This window comes from Micropterus dolomieu, linkage group LG01 (genome assembly GCF_021292245.1).
Source record: "Micropterus dolomieu isolate WLL.071019.BEF.003 ecotype Adirondacks linkage group LG01, ASM2129224v1, whole genome shotgun sequence".
Taxonomy (NCBI): Eukaryota; Metazoa; Chordata; class Actinopteri; order Centrarchiformes; family Centrarchidae; genus Micropterus; species Micropterus dolomieu.
Genome location: NC_060150.1, coordinates 19125666 through 19147153, shown reverse-complemented (window position 1 = coordinate 19147153; position 21488 = coordinate 19125666). Strand labels below are relative to the sequence as shown.

Below are 21488 nucleotides of genomic sequence, written 5' to 3'. Positions count from 1 at the left end.
GTGTTGGAAAAACAGTTTGACAGAAAAACAAAGTTCGGCCTTTCAGACTTGGAGTGCAGGAGAAGTTATATTCACATATCATATTCAGGTCCTCTATTTGCAAAGACCCTCTGACTTGCAGGTGTTAGAAGTGATGTCAATGCATGCAAAATCAATCAAACAAGGAGACTGAAGTCAGAAGTCAGAAGGAGACAGCACACACTGAGGTGAAGGCATTGATATTTTTATGGATAAAATCCTACATATTCTCAACCCACCGTGACACTCCGCTCCACTGTTCATCCCTTGGTTTCAGGAAGAAAAAGAATGCTGTTGTCTTATTTAAGACAAAGCCATTTGGCTTTCCCCAGAAGTCATTTGCTTTGTAGTGCCCCGCTGTCCTAAAAAGGACCATTTTAAAGCATTATTCATTATCCACTACACAGTTGGCTGCCCATATCATTGGAACTACTACCTAACATACCACATCTCAATCGCTATGGGGGCGTGGCCTTCGCGGCCTACGAAGGCATGTGGCTGCAAAAGGCCAAACCAACCGCTGGTAAATGAGACGGTCTGGTCTACGGAGGGTTGTCTATTGCGTCATCAACTGACCCTGTCCATACCAATGTGTGGGGAAGCGCCGCTCCTGACGCCTAGCAACCTTCACAGCTGCGGTCCAGACGAATATGGAGACTATTATTTTAATATTAATATTTTACCTCTTAATAGAGGAACTAAAGGTACTTCACCGCTGCCGCTGCCTGTTGTATCTCAGGCTGAGAGAGGACCATGGCCAGGTAAAGATGGGGGAAAGTAACTAAGAAAACGTTTTTTTACATTTTATATGTATTTAGGCACTATAGGCTTCCGAAAGCTAACAGTGATGTAAACCACAGTTAACGTATTTTATTGCTACTGCCATTTCACTTTAACAACATAATATCATATTTAAAGAAAATCCAACCTTACTTTAATATTAAAATATTGATAGTGTTTTTGTCATTGATCAGCTAAAGCAAGTTGAATAGAAAGATATGCAAGCCTTATTTAACTAAGCTCTCTACACTTCATAACAGTTGTTCTTCTCCTTGTCTCCCTAAACCAGCCCCGGCCCCTGTACTGCAGGATAAATCTGAGTGTTCCTGTGCTGGACAGGTTTTTGAGCCCGCAGGACACACGGCCGGATTTCCGGTTGAGCAGGGAGGCCCTGGGAGTGTTACTGGGCCTCCTAAACCAGGAACGGAGACACGGATGGGGTGCCAAGATTGAGACCCTGGTGTTTCTCTTCTGGCTAGCAAGTGGGGCATCATACAGGGTGGTCTCCAGAGTGTTTGCAATGCCTTGATCCACTGTCCACCGCATCGTCCACAGAGTCACTGAGGAGGTGGTGGCCATTCGCCACAAGGTCATCCACCTACCGAAGACCCAGGATGAGTTACAACCGATATCCCGTGGGTTTGCAGGGCTGGCAAGACACAGAGCCTTTTTTAAAGTAGCTGGAGCAATCGACGGCTGCCATGTCCGCATCAAGCCACCAAGCGGCCCTGATGGTCAGTGCTACAGGAACTGGAAACTGTTTCCATCCATCATCCTGCAGGCTGTCTGTGACCATCAGGGCTGCTTCATTGACACCTACGTGGGCTGGCCTGGGTCGGTCCTCGACTCCATATAATGCTCCGCTACAGCCCACTGTACAGGAGTTCACTCTACCCTCCTCGAGGGCAATTCATCCTTGCAGACGGAGGGTACCCGTGCCTCCAACACCCACTCCCCCTCATCACTCCCTACAAGAGGCCAATACAAGGTGTGGGAGCCCAGCGCTTCAACAGCCATCACTCCAGGGCACGCTCCATTATAGAGCATGCTTTTGGGATGATGAAGACCAGGTTCCGGGCCATCTTCCTGCAAGCGCTGGAAGTGCACCACACCTTTGTACCTCACGTGAGTATTTTTTTTAATTATACTGATGAGTAAATGAACAGACTGATTCATCAAAAAGCATAAATGTTTTTTTTTTCAGACTGAAATATATTTTTAACCATTTCAGGTCATAACAGCATGTGCCATCCTCCACAACATCTGTCTTGGGTGTTGGTGACATTGTGGCCCCAGAGGCATGAGCCTGAGGAGGATGTGGCAGAGGATGAGGGGGAGAACGGTTTGGAGAGAGTGAGTGGTGCTCCCTGGCGTGACCAGCTGTCTGCAGAAGTGTCTGCCCTGGAGGAGGTGCCCCCTGACCACCAATATTTTTAACAGGCAAGTAAAAGATCTGTAAATTCCTATTCGTATCCTAACAAATTTGCCTGTTGAAATATTTTTTTAGAGATGTATTTTGTCAAAATAAGATTGTGAATTAGTATTTTGTGTGCACTGACTATTATTCTTGCCTCTTACTAAAACATCTTAGTGACATGGCAGCCGTCGATTGAACCAGCCCGGCAAACCCACTGATGGACGATGCGGTGGACAGTGGAGAGATGCATCCACACCTGCAACACACTCTGGAGACCACCCCAGATGATGTCCTGCAGACAGAACACACCAGGGTCTTTATTGTGGTAGCCCATCCAGGTCCAGCAGCATCACCAGGGTCTCCCTGCTCAGTGGAGTAAATGTTGTAAATACGTTGTAAATACTAATAGTTAAAAAGACCACAGAAAATAAAATCATTTATTTAACAAATATTTTATTTTAATTGATTAATAAATATTATAGATATTATTTAAGGATTATTTTTCAGCAAGTCTCTGCAAAGCCTGTCCATCCTCTCTCTGCTCTCCTCTCCCTCTCTCTGCAACCTCATGTCTTCCTTGAGAAGCTGAAGCAACTCATCCTCTCTTTCTCAGCTGGCTTTGCTCCTCCTCTTCCTCCTCCTCCACCTGATGACCCACTGTAGTACTTGGCCCTGGTGTGTCCTCCGGCATAGATGCAATTATGAAAGGTGGGGTGGTGGAATGCCTCTGTCCCAACACCTCATCCATGAGGACAAACCGGGGCCAAGTTGCAGCAGTGGGCTTCCCACCTACACCCTCTCCTGACCCTGGACACTTGCAATCCTAAGACACAGGAAATCAATCATGGTAAATAATAACAGCAGAAAAACAAATTTTAGCAACTGTGTTTATTAACCTGCATGGCTAAAATGAATATACAACGTACAAGGTAAATTTATATATTATATTAAAACAGGGTTGTAAGATGAAATGCAGTTTGTAGTTCCCTTTATGCTACATAGTAAACGATTTATACAAAAATTATTTTAAAAAATATATATATACAGAATAAATAAATTTAAAATCACACATACATACTTTGTATTTTTTTTTTTAAATAGTCCCACTTTTTTTAGCTTCACATCATCAAACAAAAAGCAGCATAAATCGCAAAATAACCTAGTTACGTTAACTGTGTAATATATCCCATGGTTTTTGCAACCGCTACTAATGTTAACTGTCGGCAGGGTTCACAACCTGTCTAACGTTAAATCAGTCTAATGTTAAGTGGTATTTTTATGTATGTAATATGTAAGTAATATAAGTGTAAGCAACGTATAATATATAGTATAATATCGCCACAATCTCAGTAAGACGAAGGTCAGACTCTGAACCTCTTTGATTTTAAGTGACGTTAAAGGCTTTATTTTTTAAGTTGTAACTTGCCCAGCCGAGTTGCATTTAACGTAGCTGGCCAGTTAATCACTTCACTCACGTTAACTTATTCCACAATACTATTCTTTAAACGACATACTGCGCTTTTATGCCTCTTGTTATTTTTTACGTATGTGTAGTTGTCATTGAGACTTTTAATATTGCTTTGTTTAAATACCTTTACTATCCACATAATAACAAATTCATCATTCTGATTCCAGCCCCTGTACGGTTTGTGTGTAATTTACAGTATATGCCATATATGTATAGACATTTGTTAATATACACAAACCTTTGAATATATACAGTTTTGCTCAAAACTTTGCATACCCTTGAAGAATTGGTAATATATATACCATGTGTAAAGAAAACATGAGTGAGCAGGCAAAACACATCTTTTATCTCTTATGGGATTCCCATTGAACTGTAGGTCATAACAGAATGGCATAATCATAAAACAAAACTTTTCAATTTTATTTATATAGCGCCAAATCACAACAACAGTTATCTCTGAGCGCTTTTCATAAAAGAGCAGGTCTAGACCGTACTCTGTGATAATATTTACAGAAACCCAACAGTTCCCACCATGAGCAAGCACTAGGCGACAGAGGCAAGGAAAAACTTCCTTTTAAGAGGCAGAAACCTCGAGCAGAACCATGGCTCAGGGTGGGCGGCCATCTGCCTCGACCGGTTGGGGGTGAAGGAGAGAGAGAGAGAGGGCGAGAGAGAGAGAGAGAGGGCAAGAGAGGAACAGAGAGAAAGAGAGAGAGGGATGGAAGGAGAGAGAGAGGGGAGGGAGGCAGCCTACACAATATACACACAGAGGTACAGACAGTAAAGGTGATGTTGCTGTAGACTAAATGAAAAATGGTACAGATAAATACAGTAATGTTTATGATAATAATCGTAATGTTAATGATTATAATTACAATAGGACTAGTAACAATAGTTTTAGCAGAGGGTGTCGAGCAGAAACACGGGGGCAGTGGGCGACTCGCAACTACAGATCTAGACCACAAGACTACCGGAAAGGGGAGAAGTCGAGTTAGTAACATGCATTAATGGGATGAGGTTGCATAGAGAGGGAGAGAAAGTAGAGGAGAGAGGAGCTCAGCGCATCATGGGAAGTCCCCCGGCAGTCTAGGCCTATAGCAGCATAACTAAGGGATGGTTCAGGACTCACCTGAGCCAGCCCTAACTATAAGCTTTATCAAAGAGGAAAGTCTTAAGCCTACTCTTAAATGTGGAGATGGTGTCTGCCTCCTGAACCCAAACTGGAACCTGGTTCCACAGGAGAGGAGCTTGATAGCTGAACGCTCTGGCTCCCATTTTATTTGTGGAGACTCTAGGAACCACAAGTAACCCTGCATTCTGGGAGCGCAGTGCTCTGGTGGGGTAGTAAGGTACAATGAGCTCTTTAAGATAAGATGGTGCCTGACCAGTAAGAGCTTTGTAGGTGAGAAGAATGATTTTAAATTCTATTCAGGATTTTACTTGAAGCCAATGCAGAGAAGCTAAGACAGAAGAAATGTGATCTCTTTTCCTGGTTCCTGTCAGAACACGTGCTGCAGCATTCTGGATCAGCTGAAGAGTGTTAATGGACTTTTTCGAGCAACCTGATAATAAGGAATTGCAGTAATCCAGCCTAGAAGTAACAAATGCATGGACTAGTTTTTCTGCATCATTTTTAGACAGGAAGTTCCTGATTTTGCAATATTACGTAGGTGAAAAAAAAGGCAGTCCTTGAAATTTTCTTAATGTGAGACTTAAACAACGATGTCCTGATCAAAGATAACCTCACGGTGGTGCTGGAGGCACATCAAGGGAAAGGGAATAACTTGAGTTTTATCTGAGTTTAACATTAGAAAATTACAGGTCATCCAAGTTTTAACATCCTGAAGGCACATCTGATGTTTAGCTAACTGATGAGTTTCATCTGGCTTGATCGATAGATATATAAAGAGTATCATCTGCATAACAATGAAAGTTTATGGAGTATTTCCTGATAATATTGCCTAAAGGAAGCATATATAAAGTGAAGAGGATTGGTCAGAGCACAGATCCTTCTGGAACTCCATGACTAACTTTGGCGCGCATGGAGGATTCATCGTTAACATGAACAAACTGAAATCGATCTGATAAATAGTACTTAAAGAGGTGGTATTATACTCATTTTCAGGTTCAAAATCTTAATTAGGGGTTGTCCCAGAATAGGTTTACATGGTTTAATTGTCAAAAAACACCATATTTGTCTCATACTGCACATTGCTGCAGCTCCTCTTTTCACCCTATGTGTTGTACGCTCCGCTCTTGAGCTACAGAGTGATGTATCAAAAGTCAAAATCTTTGTTTGGAGTTGCACATGCTCAGTTCCCAGGTAAGGACTACTAGCCAATCAGAAGCAGAGAAGGGGGGATCGTAAGAAACACTACTTACGATACTGGTACTGTGATCCAAATCAAAGCCGCTTCAGACTGCGACCATAACCTAGCAGATGGTATAAGTTACTCTCAAGTCCACAACCACACAACATCATTGTTCCACATCTTACCATCAGGACTAAACGTTGAACTGTTGCCGGTGTTCTGACGATCTATGCTGCCTTGCCGAAAAATGCTACCATAGCGTAAAATCAATAGACTCGACTCTACTCGGCCCTGCTCCATTTTCCATTGCAGATAGTACCCACAGATAGTACGTAGCTTGTCATCATAGCGACGCCACACACATCTGCCGTGCCGTAATGTTCAATGCGATACACACACCAGCGATCCACTAAGCTTTCTCTTTTTTAAGTTAAAACATTTCAAGCCACTTGCGGAGCTCCTCAACTCCGACAATATTCCAGCACATTTTTGTTCAGCCATCACTTCTCGTAAAACTGTCAATATTCGAAATCTACACAGCTGATTTGTCACCTCAAAACTTCTCAGAAGTGGATTTAGTGATGAAATTCCATACGAAAACTGTAAAATATAAAACTTTCTGTTGCTGGCCTCTGTCTGGCGCACGCAATGATGATGCAGTGAATAGTGATTATTCTCTCTGACCAGTCAGCAGTCTTAGTTTTAGTATCCCTCAGCTCGCTTGGAACCTTGACGGAGGTGAGGTGATACGAAAAAAAGTACCTGGAAGCAGGTACAGGTACAACATTTCTACAATGGAAAACCAAACAAAGGCGAGTCCAGCCAAAGGGCCTCCGCTCAGACTAGCTTGGTTTGAGGGCGTGCCTGACCGCCTAGCCACTTGGCAAGCTTTATGACGCATTTTCATTGTGATGTCACAAGTTAAGGAAGTGAAGGACTGGACTACAAACGAACTGTTTTCAAGCGGTTCAGAGCAGTGCCCTCTGTGGGAAATGGGAACTCCCTTTGGGCTGGACTTTGGGCTTTTTCACTTTGCAAACCTGTTACATGCACAAAAAAGATATATAACTCAATAAAGGAGAGGGGAAAAGCCAAAAAGCATAATACCACCTCTTTAAACCACCTTAGAGCGCGGTTCCTGTAATGCCAATGAAATATTCCAGTCTCTGTAATAGGATATATGATGGTCATTGGTATCAAAAGCAGCACTAAGATCTAATAAAACCAGTATAGAGACAAGTCCTTTGTCTGATGCAATTAGGCGGTTGTTAGTAATTTTCACCAGTGCTGTCTCTGTGCTATGATGAGCTCTAAATCCTGACTGAAAATCCTCAAATAAACTATTTCTCTGTAGAAAGTCACACAGCTGTTTAGCGACTGCTTTCTCCAGAACCTTAGAGAGAAATGGAAGGTTAGATATAGGTCTATAGTTGGCTAAAACATCTGGATCAAGTTTGGGGTTTTTCAGAAGAGGTTTAATTACAGCTACTTTAAAGTACTGTGGTACATAGCCTGTTGATAAAGATAGATTGATCATATCTAGTATAGAAGTGCTGACTAAGGGTAAAACTTCTTTAAGCAGCCTAGTCGGGACTCTCTGTCAGCCAGGCTGCAGTGCTGAAAAGAAACCTGGGGTTGTTGCTATTTTCCTCTATTAATGACAATACGCTGCTCTGCCATTGCGGAGGGCCTTCCTATAAGTTTTAAGACTATCTTGCCAAATTAAACGAGTATTATCCAGTTTGGTGGAACGCCAATTCCTCTCAAGTTTCCGCAATATTTGCTTTAATTTGCGAGTTTCAGTATTATACCATGGATCTAACCGTTTTTGTTTTATTATTTTCTTTTTTAGAGGGGCAACAGAGTCGAGTGTCATTCGCAGCGAGCCTGCAACACTATCAACAAGATGATCAACTTGGGAGGGACTGAAATTAGCATAGGAGTCCTCCGTTACTTTGTGACTTGATAATGAATTTAGAGCTGATGGAATCCTTAAATTTAGCTACAGCACTATCAGACAGACATCTTGTATAGAAATTTTTGCCCAATGGCGTGTAGTTCAGCAATACAAACTCAAAAGTTATCAAACAGTGGTCAGATAAAGAGGGATTCTGTGGGAACACTATTAAATGTTCAATTTCAATACCATATACCAAAACAAGGTCGAGGGTGTAGTTAAAACAGTGAGTCGGTTCATGAACACTCTGAGAGAAGCCGATGGAATCTAACAGAGAGATAAACGCTGTACTGAAGTCGTCATTCTCAACGTCCACATGAATATTAAAATCCCCTACAATAATAACTGTCCGTTTTAAGGACTAAAGTTGACAAAAACTCTGCAAATTCAGATAAGAATTCAGAGTACAGACCAGGTGCTTGGTATAACAAAAAGAACTGGTTGCAGTGATTTCCAACTTGGGTGTGAAAGACTAAGAACAAGGCTTTCAAATGAATTATAATTTCATTTAGGTTTAGAGCTGATTAGTAGGCTAGAGTCGAAGATAGCTGCAACTCCACGACATGCGGCTATACATGTCATCACTGGTCAGATTTGGCAGGGGTCCAGAGCAAACTACGGTGTCCGACATTGTCTTTGCATATGTACACACCGACTCAACATTAATCCTAGGAGGTGACAGGTGACAAAACATGGCAACAAAGAATGAACCGACCCCTGTTCAAAAGTCTAAATACCCTTAATACTGTGTATTGCCACCTTTAGCATCAATGACAGCGTGCAGTCTTTTGTAATAGTTGTCTATGAGGCCCCGAATTCTTGTAGGTGGTATAGCTGCCCATTCATCTTGGCAAAATGCCTCCAGTTCATGCAAAGTCTTTGGTCGTCTTGCATGAACCGCACTTTTGAGATCTCCCCAGAGTGCCTCGATGACATTAAGGTCAGGAGACTGTAATGGCCACTCCAGAACCTTCACCTTTTTCTGCTGTAACCACTTGACGGTCAACTTGGCCTTGTGCTTAGGGTCATTATCATGCTGGAAAGTCCAAGAGCGTCCCATAATAATGCAAATTGTCTACCAGTATTTTCTGATAACATGCTGCATTCATCTTACCCTCAATTTACACAAGATTCCCTGTGCCTTAAGAGCTCACACCCACCCAAAACATCAGTGAGCCACCACCATGCTTCACAGTGGGGATGGTATTCTGTTCACTATAGGCCTTGTTGACCCCTCTCCAAACATAGCGCTTATGGTTGTGACCATAAAGCTCTATTTTGGTCACTCCAAATTACAGTGTGCCAGAAGCTGTGAGGCTTATCAGAATCAGTTTTATTGCCAGGTATGTGTACACATACGAGGAATTTGACTCAGGATTGTACATTGCTCACGATGTGCTTACTTATACAATAATAAAATAATAATATAATAATAATAAAATAGACACAAACTACAGAGCAGACAACACTAATATACACACTATGAACAAAACAATATAGACATATTGACCAATTGTGCAGTAATCAGAGTGCAAAGGATGCAAGAGTAAACTATTCTCATTATGTACATGTTGAAGGTGGATATGATATACAAGTACACATACATGTACAAATATACACAGTGTGATGGACCATAGTGCAAAGGATGCTGGAAAAAATAAATAAGACCTTATGACCTGAGGTAGGTGTATTGGTATACAGTATATACAATATGACATATTATGAACAGCGCTGAAATAGAGAATGATGAATAAATAAATAAGTGGAAACCAGTAAACAGGTGCTGACTAGAGACAGAGTTACTGGGTTATTGCACAGGAATTGTTCCTGACACTGTGAGTCAGAAATCAGCTGTTCATCAGAGTGATGGCTTGTGGGAAGAAACTGTTCCTGAGTCTGTTGGTTTTGGCGTACAGTGCTCTGTAGTGGGACAACAGTGTGGATTTGTGCATTTTATATTGAATAAATTTGGAGCTACTACAAATTCCTCTTTTCCTCTCCCAGAGATGAGCAGGGGGGTTTAAAGATCAACTTTCAACAGACTGCTGAAGAGACCTCAACGGAAGGGGGGTGGAAAAGTTGCTTTCTCTAAGTGCTATTCATGAGCAGTTTATCGCAAAACTGGCACCTTTTGATTCCGAAGCTGATAACGCGGTGCCTGACTGTTAAACTGACAATAGGGAAATTAACCAGAGATTACAAACAGCCTATCGGAACTCTCCTTGGGGGGGGGGGATCCTAAACTGCCCCCCCCCCACACATGTAACCGTGGCAACTGACCTTGCTCTGTGTTTCATTACCCCATCAAAGGGATACCCCCTTTCACGCCTAAGTGTGACATAATCGAGGACAGCCGAACTTTAAATAAACAAAGACTCCAAAGACCCAATGCATTAACTGCTATCTGTTGTTATTAGTGCTGAAAAGAATCTAAATAAGTTATTTTTGCAGTGTTTTTATTTTCAGCAAGATTAAGGACAGCCCTTCATCTTATATATATATTATATATATATATTATACTTGTTCACAATACTTTCTCACACAATTCCTTTAGAAATGATGATAAAGAAATGTCATACTATACTCTATTAATTATCCAGCTTGAGGCAGCTTTAAGGCTGAATTCCCCAGTTCCTAAGGAAAGATTGTTTTGGGTTAATCTAAGCTTTCCTCATGTAATCTGAGCTCCCCCAAGCGGACGAAATAAGTATTACATACCATCGTCGGAAATGCCGTTAATGTATAAATGTCACCCACTTATCCTGACCAATAATTAGGGCCCGAGCACGAACCGTGCCAGGTCCCTATTGAATTTGTAAAGATTATATATATATATATATTTTTTTATTTTTTTTATTCTTTTTTCTGCAAAGTAAGCTCCATTTTGGGGACCTGAGCATACTCGAAAACTCACCAAAATTTGCACAAACGTCAGAACTGAAAAATGTTGTATTTTATGGGTTTCGCGCATGGGCGTGGCAAAATGACTCGCTAGCGCCACCTAGAAAATTGGAAAAGATTAGCCCCTCGTTCACGTTCAACCTACATGCACGAAATTTTCTGGGGACATGTATCATATCAAGACACACAAAAAAGCCTCAAGAACCCATACCCTAAAGTCAACAGGAAGTCGGCCATTTTGAATTTTACGGCCATTTTTGGATGAATTACACACTCCGTACTTTAACGAACTCCTCCTAGGGATTTAGTCGGACCAACTTCAAATTTCTGCTGTGCCTTCTAAAGGCATTGACAATGAAAAGTTGTGCTATTTGCGAGTTTTCGTCAATGGGCGTGTCTGTGGCGTTGATGATTCGCCATGAAACAGGAAGTTGTTGTAACTTCAGTGTACATGCTCACATCTGGACCAAAGTGTACATGTAGGATGAGAGTCCCGCCCTGAACACATGTACATGCTGACATTCACCCACAGTCATAGCGCCACCTGCTGGCAACAGGAAGTGACCTTTCTTCTTGAGGCTTTTTGGGGGGCCTTGATATGATACATGTCCCGTTCGTTAAAGTACGGGGTGTGTAAATCATCCAAAAATTGACGTAAAAGTCAAAATGGCCGACTTCCTGTTGGTTTTAGGGCATCGCTCCAAGAGGCTTTTTTGTGCGTCTGGTTTACATGTAGGATGAGAGTCCCGCCCTGAACACATGTACATGCCGACATTCACCCACAGTCATAGCGCCACCTGCTGGCAACAGGAAGTGACATTTAACGAAGCAGCCCCCGCTGCACGTTTCACCTACGTGCACGAATTTTCTGTGGTACGTGTATCTTGTCCAGACGCACAAAAAAGTCTCTTGGAGCGATAGCCTAAACCCAACAGGAAGTCGGCCATTTTGAATTTTACGTCAATTTTTGGATGATTTACACACTCCGTACTTTAACGAACTCCTCCTAGGGATTTAGTCCAACCGACTTCAAATTTCTGCTGTGCCTTCTAAAGGCATTGAAGATGAAAAGTTGTGCTATCTGTGAGTTTTCGTCAAAGGGCGTGTCCGTGGCGTGGCGTCAAAGATCAATTCTTCTCCATGACACAGGAAGTTGTTGTAACTTCAGTGTACATGCTCACATCTGCACCAAACTGTACATGTAGGATGAGAGTCCCGCCCTGAACACATGTACATGCCGACATTCACCCACAGTCATAGCGCCACCTGCTGGCAACAGGAAGTGACTTTTATCGAAGCAGCCCCCGCCGCACGTTTCACCTACGTGTACAAATTTTCTGTGGTACGTGTAGCTTGTCCAGACGCATAAAAGAGTGTAGTGCAGTGCAGTGTACATGCTCACATCTGAACCAAACTTTACGTGCTTGATAACTCTCCCACCCCGCAGACATCTACACACCAATACCGATTTATATTCATAGCGGCAAGTGCTATGTAGCTCCACATAGGGGACACAGGAAGTGACATATAACACCTTCATGCGGCGTCGGAAACCGTGTAGCAAATTCACAGCCGCACCGGCAGAGCTCCAGAATATGCAACTCGGCTGGCTCACACCCTGACGCGCTACAAGTTTGTTTGTAGTTTGTGAGCGTCCGTAGGCTTCTCCACAACGACGCAGGGTCGTTGGCTGCAAAGCTGTTATTTAGCTTTTCAGCATAGCACCTCTTTGCAGCTTTGACCTCTTTAGTCATTGTGTTCCTGGCCTGGTTGTACAAGACTCTGTCCCCACTTCTGAAGGCCTCCTCCTTGGTCTGACAAAGCTGCCTGAGTTTCGCTGTGAACCAGGGTTTTTGGTTGTTGTATGTGCGGGGGGGTTTCAGGCATATTGTAACTGGGCTTTTTTGTGGCATTGGTGCAGTAAAGGCTTCTTTCTGGCAACTCGACCATGCAGCTCATTTTTGTTCAAGTACCGTCGTAGTGTGCTCCTTGCAACAACCACACCATCTTTTTCCAGAGCAGCCTGTATTTCTCCTGACGTTGCCTGTGGGTTCTTCTTTGTATCCCGAACAATTCTTCTTGCAGTTTTGGCTGAAGTCTTTCTTGATCTACCTGACCTTGGATTGGTATTGAGAGATCCAAGAATTTTCCACTTCTTAATAATTGATTGAACAGTACTGATTGGCATTTGCAAGGCTTTGGGTATCTTTTTATATCCTTTTCCATCTTTATAAAGTTCCAGTCCCTTGTTACGCAGGTCTTTTGACAGTTCTTTTCTGTTCCCCATGGCTCAGTATCTAGAATGCTCAGTGCATCCACGTGAGAGCTCACAAACTCATGGTCTATTTATACACAGACACTAATTGCAATTTACAAAGCCACAGGTGTGGGAAATAACCTTTAATTGCCGTTTTCACCTGTGTGTGTCACTTTGTGTGTCCGTAACAAGGCCAAACATTCAAGGGTATGTAAACTTTTGATTAGGATCATGGATCAGGTCATTATACGATAACGTGCCATTTTACATTTTTAATGCTTGATTTTCAAAGTACTGTTTTCAATGTCTTTAAGTCCCTTTTAGGATGAAGAAGATCCTTAGCTCTAAGAAAAATGTGCCGTGCCATCTGAGGCTACCTTATTTTTAAATTTTTTTCACATAATCAACTTGCATATATGTGTGTTTCGTCAACCCTGTTACCGACATATTACTGTTTGAAAAGGTTTTAAATCTATATTTAGAACAAATATGACATACTATGAAAGATAAGACACCACTTGTTACAATAAGAGTGTTTGTAAAGTGGGAATATTGACTAGTTTACTTGGATGAATACGTTCATTTACAATTACAACATATTCTGTTTAAGAAGAAGTTATGAAAACTAAGTAATAATATCCCAATTTCTTTGAGTGTATTACTGGTCTCTTCTACTTAACCTGTACCATTAGTTGAATTCACAATTTTATTTTCATTTTTCAAATTATATTAGAATATTATACAAGTAACAGGGCTGACACATCGGTAACAGGGTTGACAGCAGTTACCGTATAGGTTATACTGCTTGTTTAAGTTACAGTCATGGGTGCAATGGAGTTATAATGGGACATTCTTAAACTTTTGATTCAAAATAACTAATTAGCATAAAAGATGATAGAACTTTATGATGATGCTACAGATTTAACTGTATATAAATTGTTTAATTCAAACATATTAAAATTACATTGCAAATAAATGTGAAAAATTAAATAGTTGGGCCTGTGGGTACATAAAAATATACTTTTCTTAGCTGAGAAGGGTTGAATCAAAGGCAACTGGACGTGGTTAAAGATTTTTCACCTCTCATCCAAGCGGTGTCTTCGGTTCTAAATGACTGGTGGGGAGTTCCATGTATTTTACCTCTATGGGATCATAATCAAAGTCATTGATACCAATTAGTGGTTGGTGATCCTGGCTATTGTAACAATGGTCGTTAGGGTCCATGTTATCAACTGAGACATGTTAACAACAGTCTTTGGAATTTTTACAATAGGCCAAATGTCACCAATTGTTCCATCTTCTAGGAACATATAAAAAGACTGCATTATAAATGGGGGATAAGTGGTGTCATATATCCTCCTCTGTTGAGAGATGGTTTCCCTATTCTGGGGGTGGTGATGGCGCATTGATAAGATGCTTGCCTCTGGTGTGGGAGACCTGGGTTTGATTCCCACTGTAAGACATCCACCATTGTGTCCCTGAGCAAGACACTTAACCCCTAGTTAACAACAACATGGCTTTATTGTAGTGTGGCATACACATTGAAGAGGACAGTAACCTCCACATTGGAGTATACAGGAAACCCACACACACAGACCAGTACTTACTTAAAACTATCACCACCCACTAGAGTACAAGCAAGGAATTGTCAAAACTCTGCACCACCAAGTTGATAATGTACCAACAAGTGCCCAGTACAAAAAACTGAAGGATGAACTTAATTGTGGATAATCTAACTGGACCCTTGTGAAAACAACCACAAGATCCAGGAAAAACTCTAATACTGTGGTTGGTGAAGAAACGAGGTAAAAAATGCTTCATCATCATTCCATACATGTCAGGAGTGTCAGAGAAACTCAAGAGGATTTTCAACAAACACCACATCCCTGTGTTTTTCCAACCCAGCCACACACTAAGATAGAAACTGGTCCACCTGAAAGACCCCACCCCAAACACAAGAACAGCAACATAGTGTATGCTGTCCAATGCAGTGAGGAATGCACAGATTTGTATATCGGGGAAAGCAGAAAACCATTAATCAAACGTATGGCTCAACACTGGAAGGGTCAACACATCTCAGTTTAAGACTCAGCAGTTTACCTAAATCTGGGGAATAAGGGACACACTTTTGAAGACAACAACATACATATTTTGGATAGAGAGGACTGATAGTTTGAAAGAAGAGTGAAGGAGGCTTTCTACTTCAAAGTAGAGAAACCATCTCTCAAGAAAGGAGGATATCTACCAAAGTTATCCCTTACATATAATGCTGTCCTTCATCTCATTCCAAAGACTGTTTTTTACAATTGGCCTCAGTTGACTCCATGGACCCAAACTACCTTTGTTACAATAGCCAGCAGCACCAACCACCAATTGGTATTAATGACTTTGATCATGGCCCCACAGAGGTAAAATACCTGGAACTCCCCACCAGTATTAGAACTGAAGAAGCCACTTGGATTTGAGATGAAACATCTTCAACCAAGTCCAGTTGCCCTCGATTAACACTTTTTGGGTAGGAAAAGTATATTTTCATGTACAGTGTGATGAAAATGAAATGTTAGACTCACTGATATAAATTCCAGGACACACACAAAAGCATGTACCTTAGTCAACCCTGTTACCACTGAAATGGTAACAGTGGTGACGGTAACAGGGTTGATGAAAAATGTTATTGCCAGTCACTACTAGCCTTGTGGTAAATGTCATGACATGACATGGTGATCATTCATGATCGGCTTAAATGTTATGTTATATGTACATTTATAACAAATAACTTTTTAACATATGTTTATGTGGTAACAGGGTTGACACACTGAGCTCGTCCCACTCTGTGAGACATTACTTAACTCAAAAAAAATCCATTAAAGGAGGTGACAATTACTTGACTTTTACCATAAACTTCATAAAAAGGCAAGTGATGTCATTTTCTGGAAATTATGCAACTTTTGGAACAGTCCATCAGCTTTGAAGGGGTGTTTTGATTAAAAGTAACGGGGTTGACAACAACATGGGGACCCAACTAAATTGTTGTTTTTTGCAATATTTTACACATATTAAGAATAAAACCCCTTCATGAGTAATGAAACAACACTTGAGGCTTTATATAGGTTTAAGTTTTTGTATGACAGTTTGACTTTTTTGGCCTCAATAGCAAGTAGAAGTAAAAAAATCATACTGAGGGACAGGCCATTTTCAACATTTCCGCAAGATACTTTGCACAAAAAAAGTGATTAAAATCTTTTAAAAACAAAAGAAACATAAATTAATTTATTCTTATATTATGAGACATATTATGAAAACTAAATTATAAAATATTTTATTTGTTTTATGGTTTATTAAGATTTATAGAGCTTTTTTTTTCTGAGGGACTTAAAATAGCATGTTTTCATATAATGACCCTTGGGTTATTTCTGTTATCATTATTGTTTAAAAGGCAGCCAAACAACTATGTAAAAAGATATGTCTTCATATGATCACTATCCTTGAATCAAAGACAGTTATTTTGCATGTCATATTTATAGTCATATTTTACTAAAATATGACTATAAAACTTAAGAGCACAACTGTATGTAGATATATATATATATTCAGAGGTGTGGTATATCAGTATTATAAGGTATACAAAATTTCAAAAGAGATATAAAATTAGACAATATAGTTTATACCAATATAGTCTGATTTTGAGTCAGTTAATATATTTTTCCGTAAAGTCCTGCCAGCATTTGCTCCTCTGTCCCACACTGCACAGCCCTGCCCCTCCCTCTGTGTCTGCTCACACCCCCCCTCTAGCGTACAGATTCTCTAGCAACATGGAGGGAGACACAGTGCCAGTCGACACTGCTGAAGACCTGGTTTGTAAAAAGAAAAACAGTAGTTCATCCAGTGTTTCCCACACACAGACTTTATCTGGGGAGGCCGCCCAGGTATAGTTGGTGACCCATTTTAGCATTCTGCAGAGAAACACAGACCAGGTAAAGCGACAGTGAACACGCCGGCGTTGTTCTGATTTGGTCCATATCACCCAGCCCTGATATATATTATAAATATACAATTATATATAAAATACAATTTGCATGCACTACTCTGCTCATCTACTGGACCATCAATTTAATATGTGAAATTGTCATACTATTTTGCCACAATGACCCAAATTCTCCACATATGACAGCACCACTTTTGAAACAAAAAACATGTGAGTGGAGTCTGCGGTACACAGCCAGCTCCCAGATGCCCGCGATCTCCTAACTCTGGAGCTTTTCACAGGGATGGCAAGTGATGTGTGACAAACTGGTACAATTTTGCGGCTGTCTGCTCCATGCATATTGCGTTCAGAGGCTGGTCCCATTATTTAATTTGTGGTTAATGACTTGTCCAGGCCAGAGCGCAGGGAAGAACAGGAGAGCTGGGAAAGCATTCAGTGGAGAGCAGCAGCAGAAGGCCTGTGGATGGTAGAAAGATTAACACACAGAAATGTCAAAATAGCTGTGAACAAAGGCTGCTCTGTCTATAGCACAAAGTTATCATAGTCCCGCTACACACACACACACACACACACACACACACACACACTATCTCTAAATGGTGACCTCTCTACATGTTCACTCACCATTTAGTTGGGGTGATCCTGGTAAGCGTGTGTAGGCTCTTACATACTTTACCTGTTCCTTGCATCATGCTGTTTTTGCAGAGCACAAATTGAGTGTGCACACAGTGACAGTGTGTGTGCGCGCGCGTGTGTGTGTGTGTGTGTGTGTGTGTGCGTGTGCGTGCAGCTTCAGAGGGGCAGAGGGAGTTGACATTTACTTCTCTCCACAGGTACCCACCGTTCTTTGATGACAATCCATTTGGAATCTATCAGAAGATCCTGGCCGGAAAACTTGAATTCCCACGCCATCTGGATTTCTATGTCAAGTAAGCTATATTCAGTGGAGCAGTGCAGAGGATGAATTAGAGTTTTAAATTTTGGTGGTGCGGCAGCTGAAACTTATATATCTCTTCCCAGAAGGCAGCAGGGTAAACAGGCTGTGCTGGGGTGACAGGTACCAGTACTTCTTTCTTTATCCACACTGTTGCTTGTGTTAAACCAAAACCTGGCCCGCAGGTCCATACGCTGTGGCCAGTCAGGAAAATATAGCCTCCCTATTGTGAGGCTCTGATGCACCCCACCCCCTGCCATTTAAATTACTAATTAAACGTCATACTGCAAACGATTGTGGGGGCCATATTGGCTGTGGATGGGGTCTGTAAGTGCTACAACATCTAACTTGGGGCCATTGAGCTCCCTGGAGATAAAGAGGGGCTTCAGGTGCACCTGGAGAGGCCAGACACACACTGCTTCCCCTGATAATTCAGCAAACCCACAGCTTCCCACTGTAAAGCCATCTATCTCGTGGCTGGCAGACAGAAGGATTTTTAATATTTCCACCATTTATATCACTTTTACACAGTTCGACATCCCATCCATCAAGAAGTGAAAGGCTTTGCAGGGGACTGCATAAAGAGTTCTGTGTCTCCAGCAGCAGCTGCTGAGCATTCCCAGTTATACTGGGAGAATTGTCCCAGGGTGACCCCAGCAGTAAAAGTCTCGTAAGGGATTAGTCATAATAAGTTGGTTGTTAAGCACTTGTTATGGACATGTTGACATGACCTGACCTGATGTCCTCTGCACCACCTCCACGTCTTTCTCTGCTGTCTTTATATGGTGTGAAGCTTGTGTGTAGTTCTTGAGATGTATTTGGTTCCCTAGGGGGCTGCAAAGAATGTGTTAGAGGGACTTTAATGAGTGACACTAATCCTACTCTCAACATCTACTGCCAAAGTTCATTTGTAGTGCCACACAGTCTCACACAGTGAGTAGAATGACTGTTAGGCAGCTTCTGCAAAAAGCCTTACCTTCATCCCCAATTTTCCATCTATGACGTCAAATCAAAACACTGTTACACATTACTTCTCAGATGTTTGGTGTTGCTGTAATCCGCCCAGCGATTTTGTTCCCATAATTAGGGCCCGAGCATGAAACATGCACACACGTCAGGTCTGATGAAAAATTACGTATTTTCAGGGTCTACTAATGGGTGGTCTACATGGGTGTGGCAAAATGGCTCTATAGCGCCACCTGCAAAGTTGGAAAAAATTTGCCCCTGCGCCTACTTCAACCTACATGCACGAAATTTTCTGGGGACATGTCTCATATCAAGACACACAAAAAAGCCTCAAGAACCCATACCCTAAACTCAACAGGAAGTCAGCCATTTTTAATTGAAAGTGCGATTTTAACCTCTTTTTCACCGTTTACACACTCCGTACTTTAACGAACTCCTCCTAGGCATTTAGTCCGATCGACTTCAAATTTCTGCCATTCCTTCTAAAGGCATTGATGATGAAAAGTTGTGGTATCTGTGAGTTTTTGTCAATGGGCGTGCCCGTGGCGTGGCGTCCAAAATCGATGATTTGATGTGAAACAGGAAGTTGTTATAAATTCAGTGTGTATGCTCAGATCTGCACCAAACTGTACATGTAGAATGAGAGTCCCACCCTGAACACATCCATATGCCAATAAACACACAATATCATAGCGCCACCTGCTGGCCACAGGAAGTGTCAAGTTTTATGCTGTTATGCACTACTGCCAACATATTTGCCTCACCTGCTTCAAAACAGTCTCAGAAGAGCCTTAACACATTGAAGATGGTATGTTGTGAATCTTGTGAGTTTTCGTATAACGGCGTTTCCTTGCCGTGGCGTCAAAGTTCGATGCTTTGCCGTAACACAGGAAGTTGTTGTAACTTCACTGTATATGCTCATATCTCTACCAAATTTCACACATTTGAGAAGGGTCACGCCCCGAACACATCTACACGCCAATATCCATTAATAATCATAGCGCACAGTGCTATGTAGTGCCACAAAAGGGACACAGGAAGTGACGAATAACACCTTTATGCAGTGTCCGAAGCGCGCAGCAAATTCATAGCCGCACCGGAAGAGCTCCAGAATATGCAACGCGCCCGCCTCACACCCCGACACGCAACAAGTACGAGGGCCCGCCCAACACTGCTTGCAGCTATAATTTCCAGATGAATTCTCCTTCATGAAATTTCTGAAAAGGCATAAATACAAATATTTTACCCTGGCGCTGATTAAAATATTTCTGTGATATATCACTCCCCAGGCTTGTCTTTAGGCATAGGAAGGATTAGACAAAACTGAAAAATTGCTGGCTTGTCAACACCCAGGGAGGACTTTCTGACAGTTTTTCTGTGTGTGTGTGTGTGAGAGAGAGAGAGAGAGAGAGAAGCACACGGCTTTGGATTCACTGACTGTTTCTTTTTCCCCCAGAGACCTCATCAAGAAATTTCTGGTCATTGACCGAGCCAGACGGCTAGGCAACATGAAGGTGAGTTGGTTAGACTTCCTGCTTCTATGAACCACATGGCAGCATACCATATTTCATACCTTCTGCAGGACGGGACAGGAAAAGGCCCACAGTGTGACTGAAGCTCCACATGCTTCCAATTAGTCAGAAATGAATAGCGATGTACTGAAGGCTCGTTTTGGACTTTTTAAGGGTTTTCACTCCCATCAGGAGGTATGAATGTCTGTGGGCACTTCTGTTTGTAAGATAGGGTCTCTGACTTGTAATTTAAATATTGTTTGTCCCAAATTAAGTTATGGAAATGTTTTCATGACTCAGTTATTGAGTCAGTTCACAACAACTTCAAGCTTTAGAAAAATCTAACTGAAACTGTCAAAGTTTAATGGAAAATTTAATAACCAATCCTACTGTTAGGATCAAATCTTTTTCATATCTACTATCTAAATCTAAAAGCAGATGGGTCACACTGGTAAAGAAACATGAAGTGAATTTGAAAGCTGGGCTGTTACTTTGATGTTCTCTCCTAATAGTTGAATTGTTAGCTTTACCTGAAACATGGGTGCGCAAGAAGTTAAGAGTACCTAGGTCTCAGGGAGTTGGTATAAATCCATACATAAACAGCTCTAAATAGAGAATCGAATAACCAATTTAGCAACAAGAATTTCTCCCATTAGCAATTTGATCCCATACTCACCCTTCCCGTTAGAGCTTCAGCTGCTGCTTCATATGCAAAGTTAGAGGTTGTTCGTCTGGAGTGAACGATTTATATAGTGCCAAATCACAACAACAGTTATCTCACAGCACTTTTTATAAAAGAGCAGGTCTAGACCATACTCTGTGATGTTATTTACAGAAGTCCAGCAATTCCCACCAAGAGCAAGCACTAGGCGACAGAGGCAAGGAAAAACTTCCTTTTAAGAGGCAGAAACCTCGAGCAGAACCATGGCTCAGGGTGGGCGGCCATCTGCCTCGACCGGTTGGGGGTGAAGGAGAGAGAGAG

At 41.7% G+C, this 21488-nt stretch overlaps 2 protein-coding genes across 2 annotated transcripts in view; both read left to right on the top strand.

Moving 5' to 3' along the window:
- Positions 1-21488, top strand: part of LOC123977685 (cAMP-dependent protein kinase catalytic subunit PRKX-like) — a 47335-nt gene that overhangs the window by 15864 nt on the left and 9983 nt on the right. The window contains exons 4-5 of the mRNA XM_046060577.1: positions 17929-18024; positions 20452-20509. Of these exons, the coding sequence (XP_045916533.1) occupies positions 17929-18024; positions 20452-20509 (154 nt within the window). The remainder of the gene's footprint in view (positions 1-17928; positions 18025-20451; positions 20510-21488) is intronic.
- Positions 1014-3138, top strand: LOC123977916. Its single transcript, XM_046060981.1, has 3 exons — positions 1014-1923; positions 2030-2238; positions 2390-3138. The coding sequence occupies exons 1-2, from the start codon at positions 1500-1502 to the stop codon at positions 2233-2235; spliced, it is 630 nt and encodes a 209-aa protein (XP_045916937.1). The 5' UTR covers positions 1014-1499; the 3' UTR covers positions 2236-2238; positions 2390-3138.

Bases quoted from the DNA above. Each gene is read 5' to 3' on its own strand.
- LOC123977916 (XM_046060981.1), top strand. From the start codon at position 1,500: ATGTCCGCATCAAGCCACCAAGCGGCCCTGATGGTCAGTGCTACAGGA. The intron at 1,924-2,029 runs GTGAGTATTTTT...TAACCATTTCAG, and splicing joins ACCACACCTTTGTACCTCAC to GTCATAACAGCATGTGCCAT.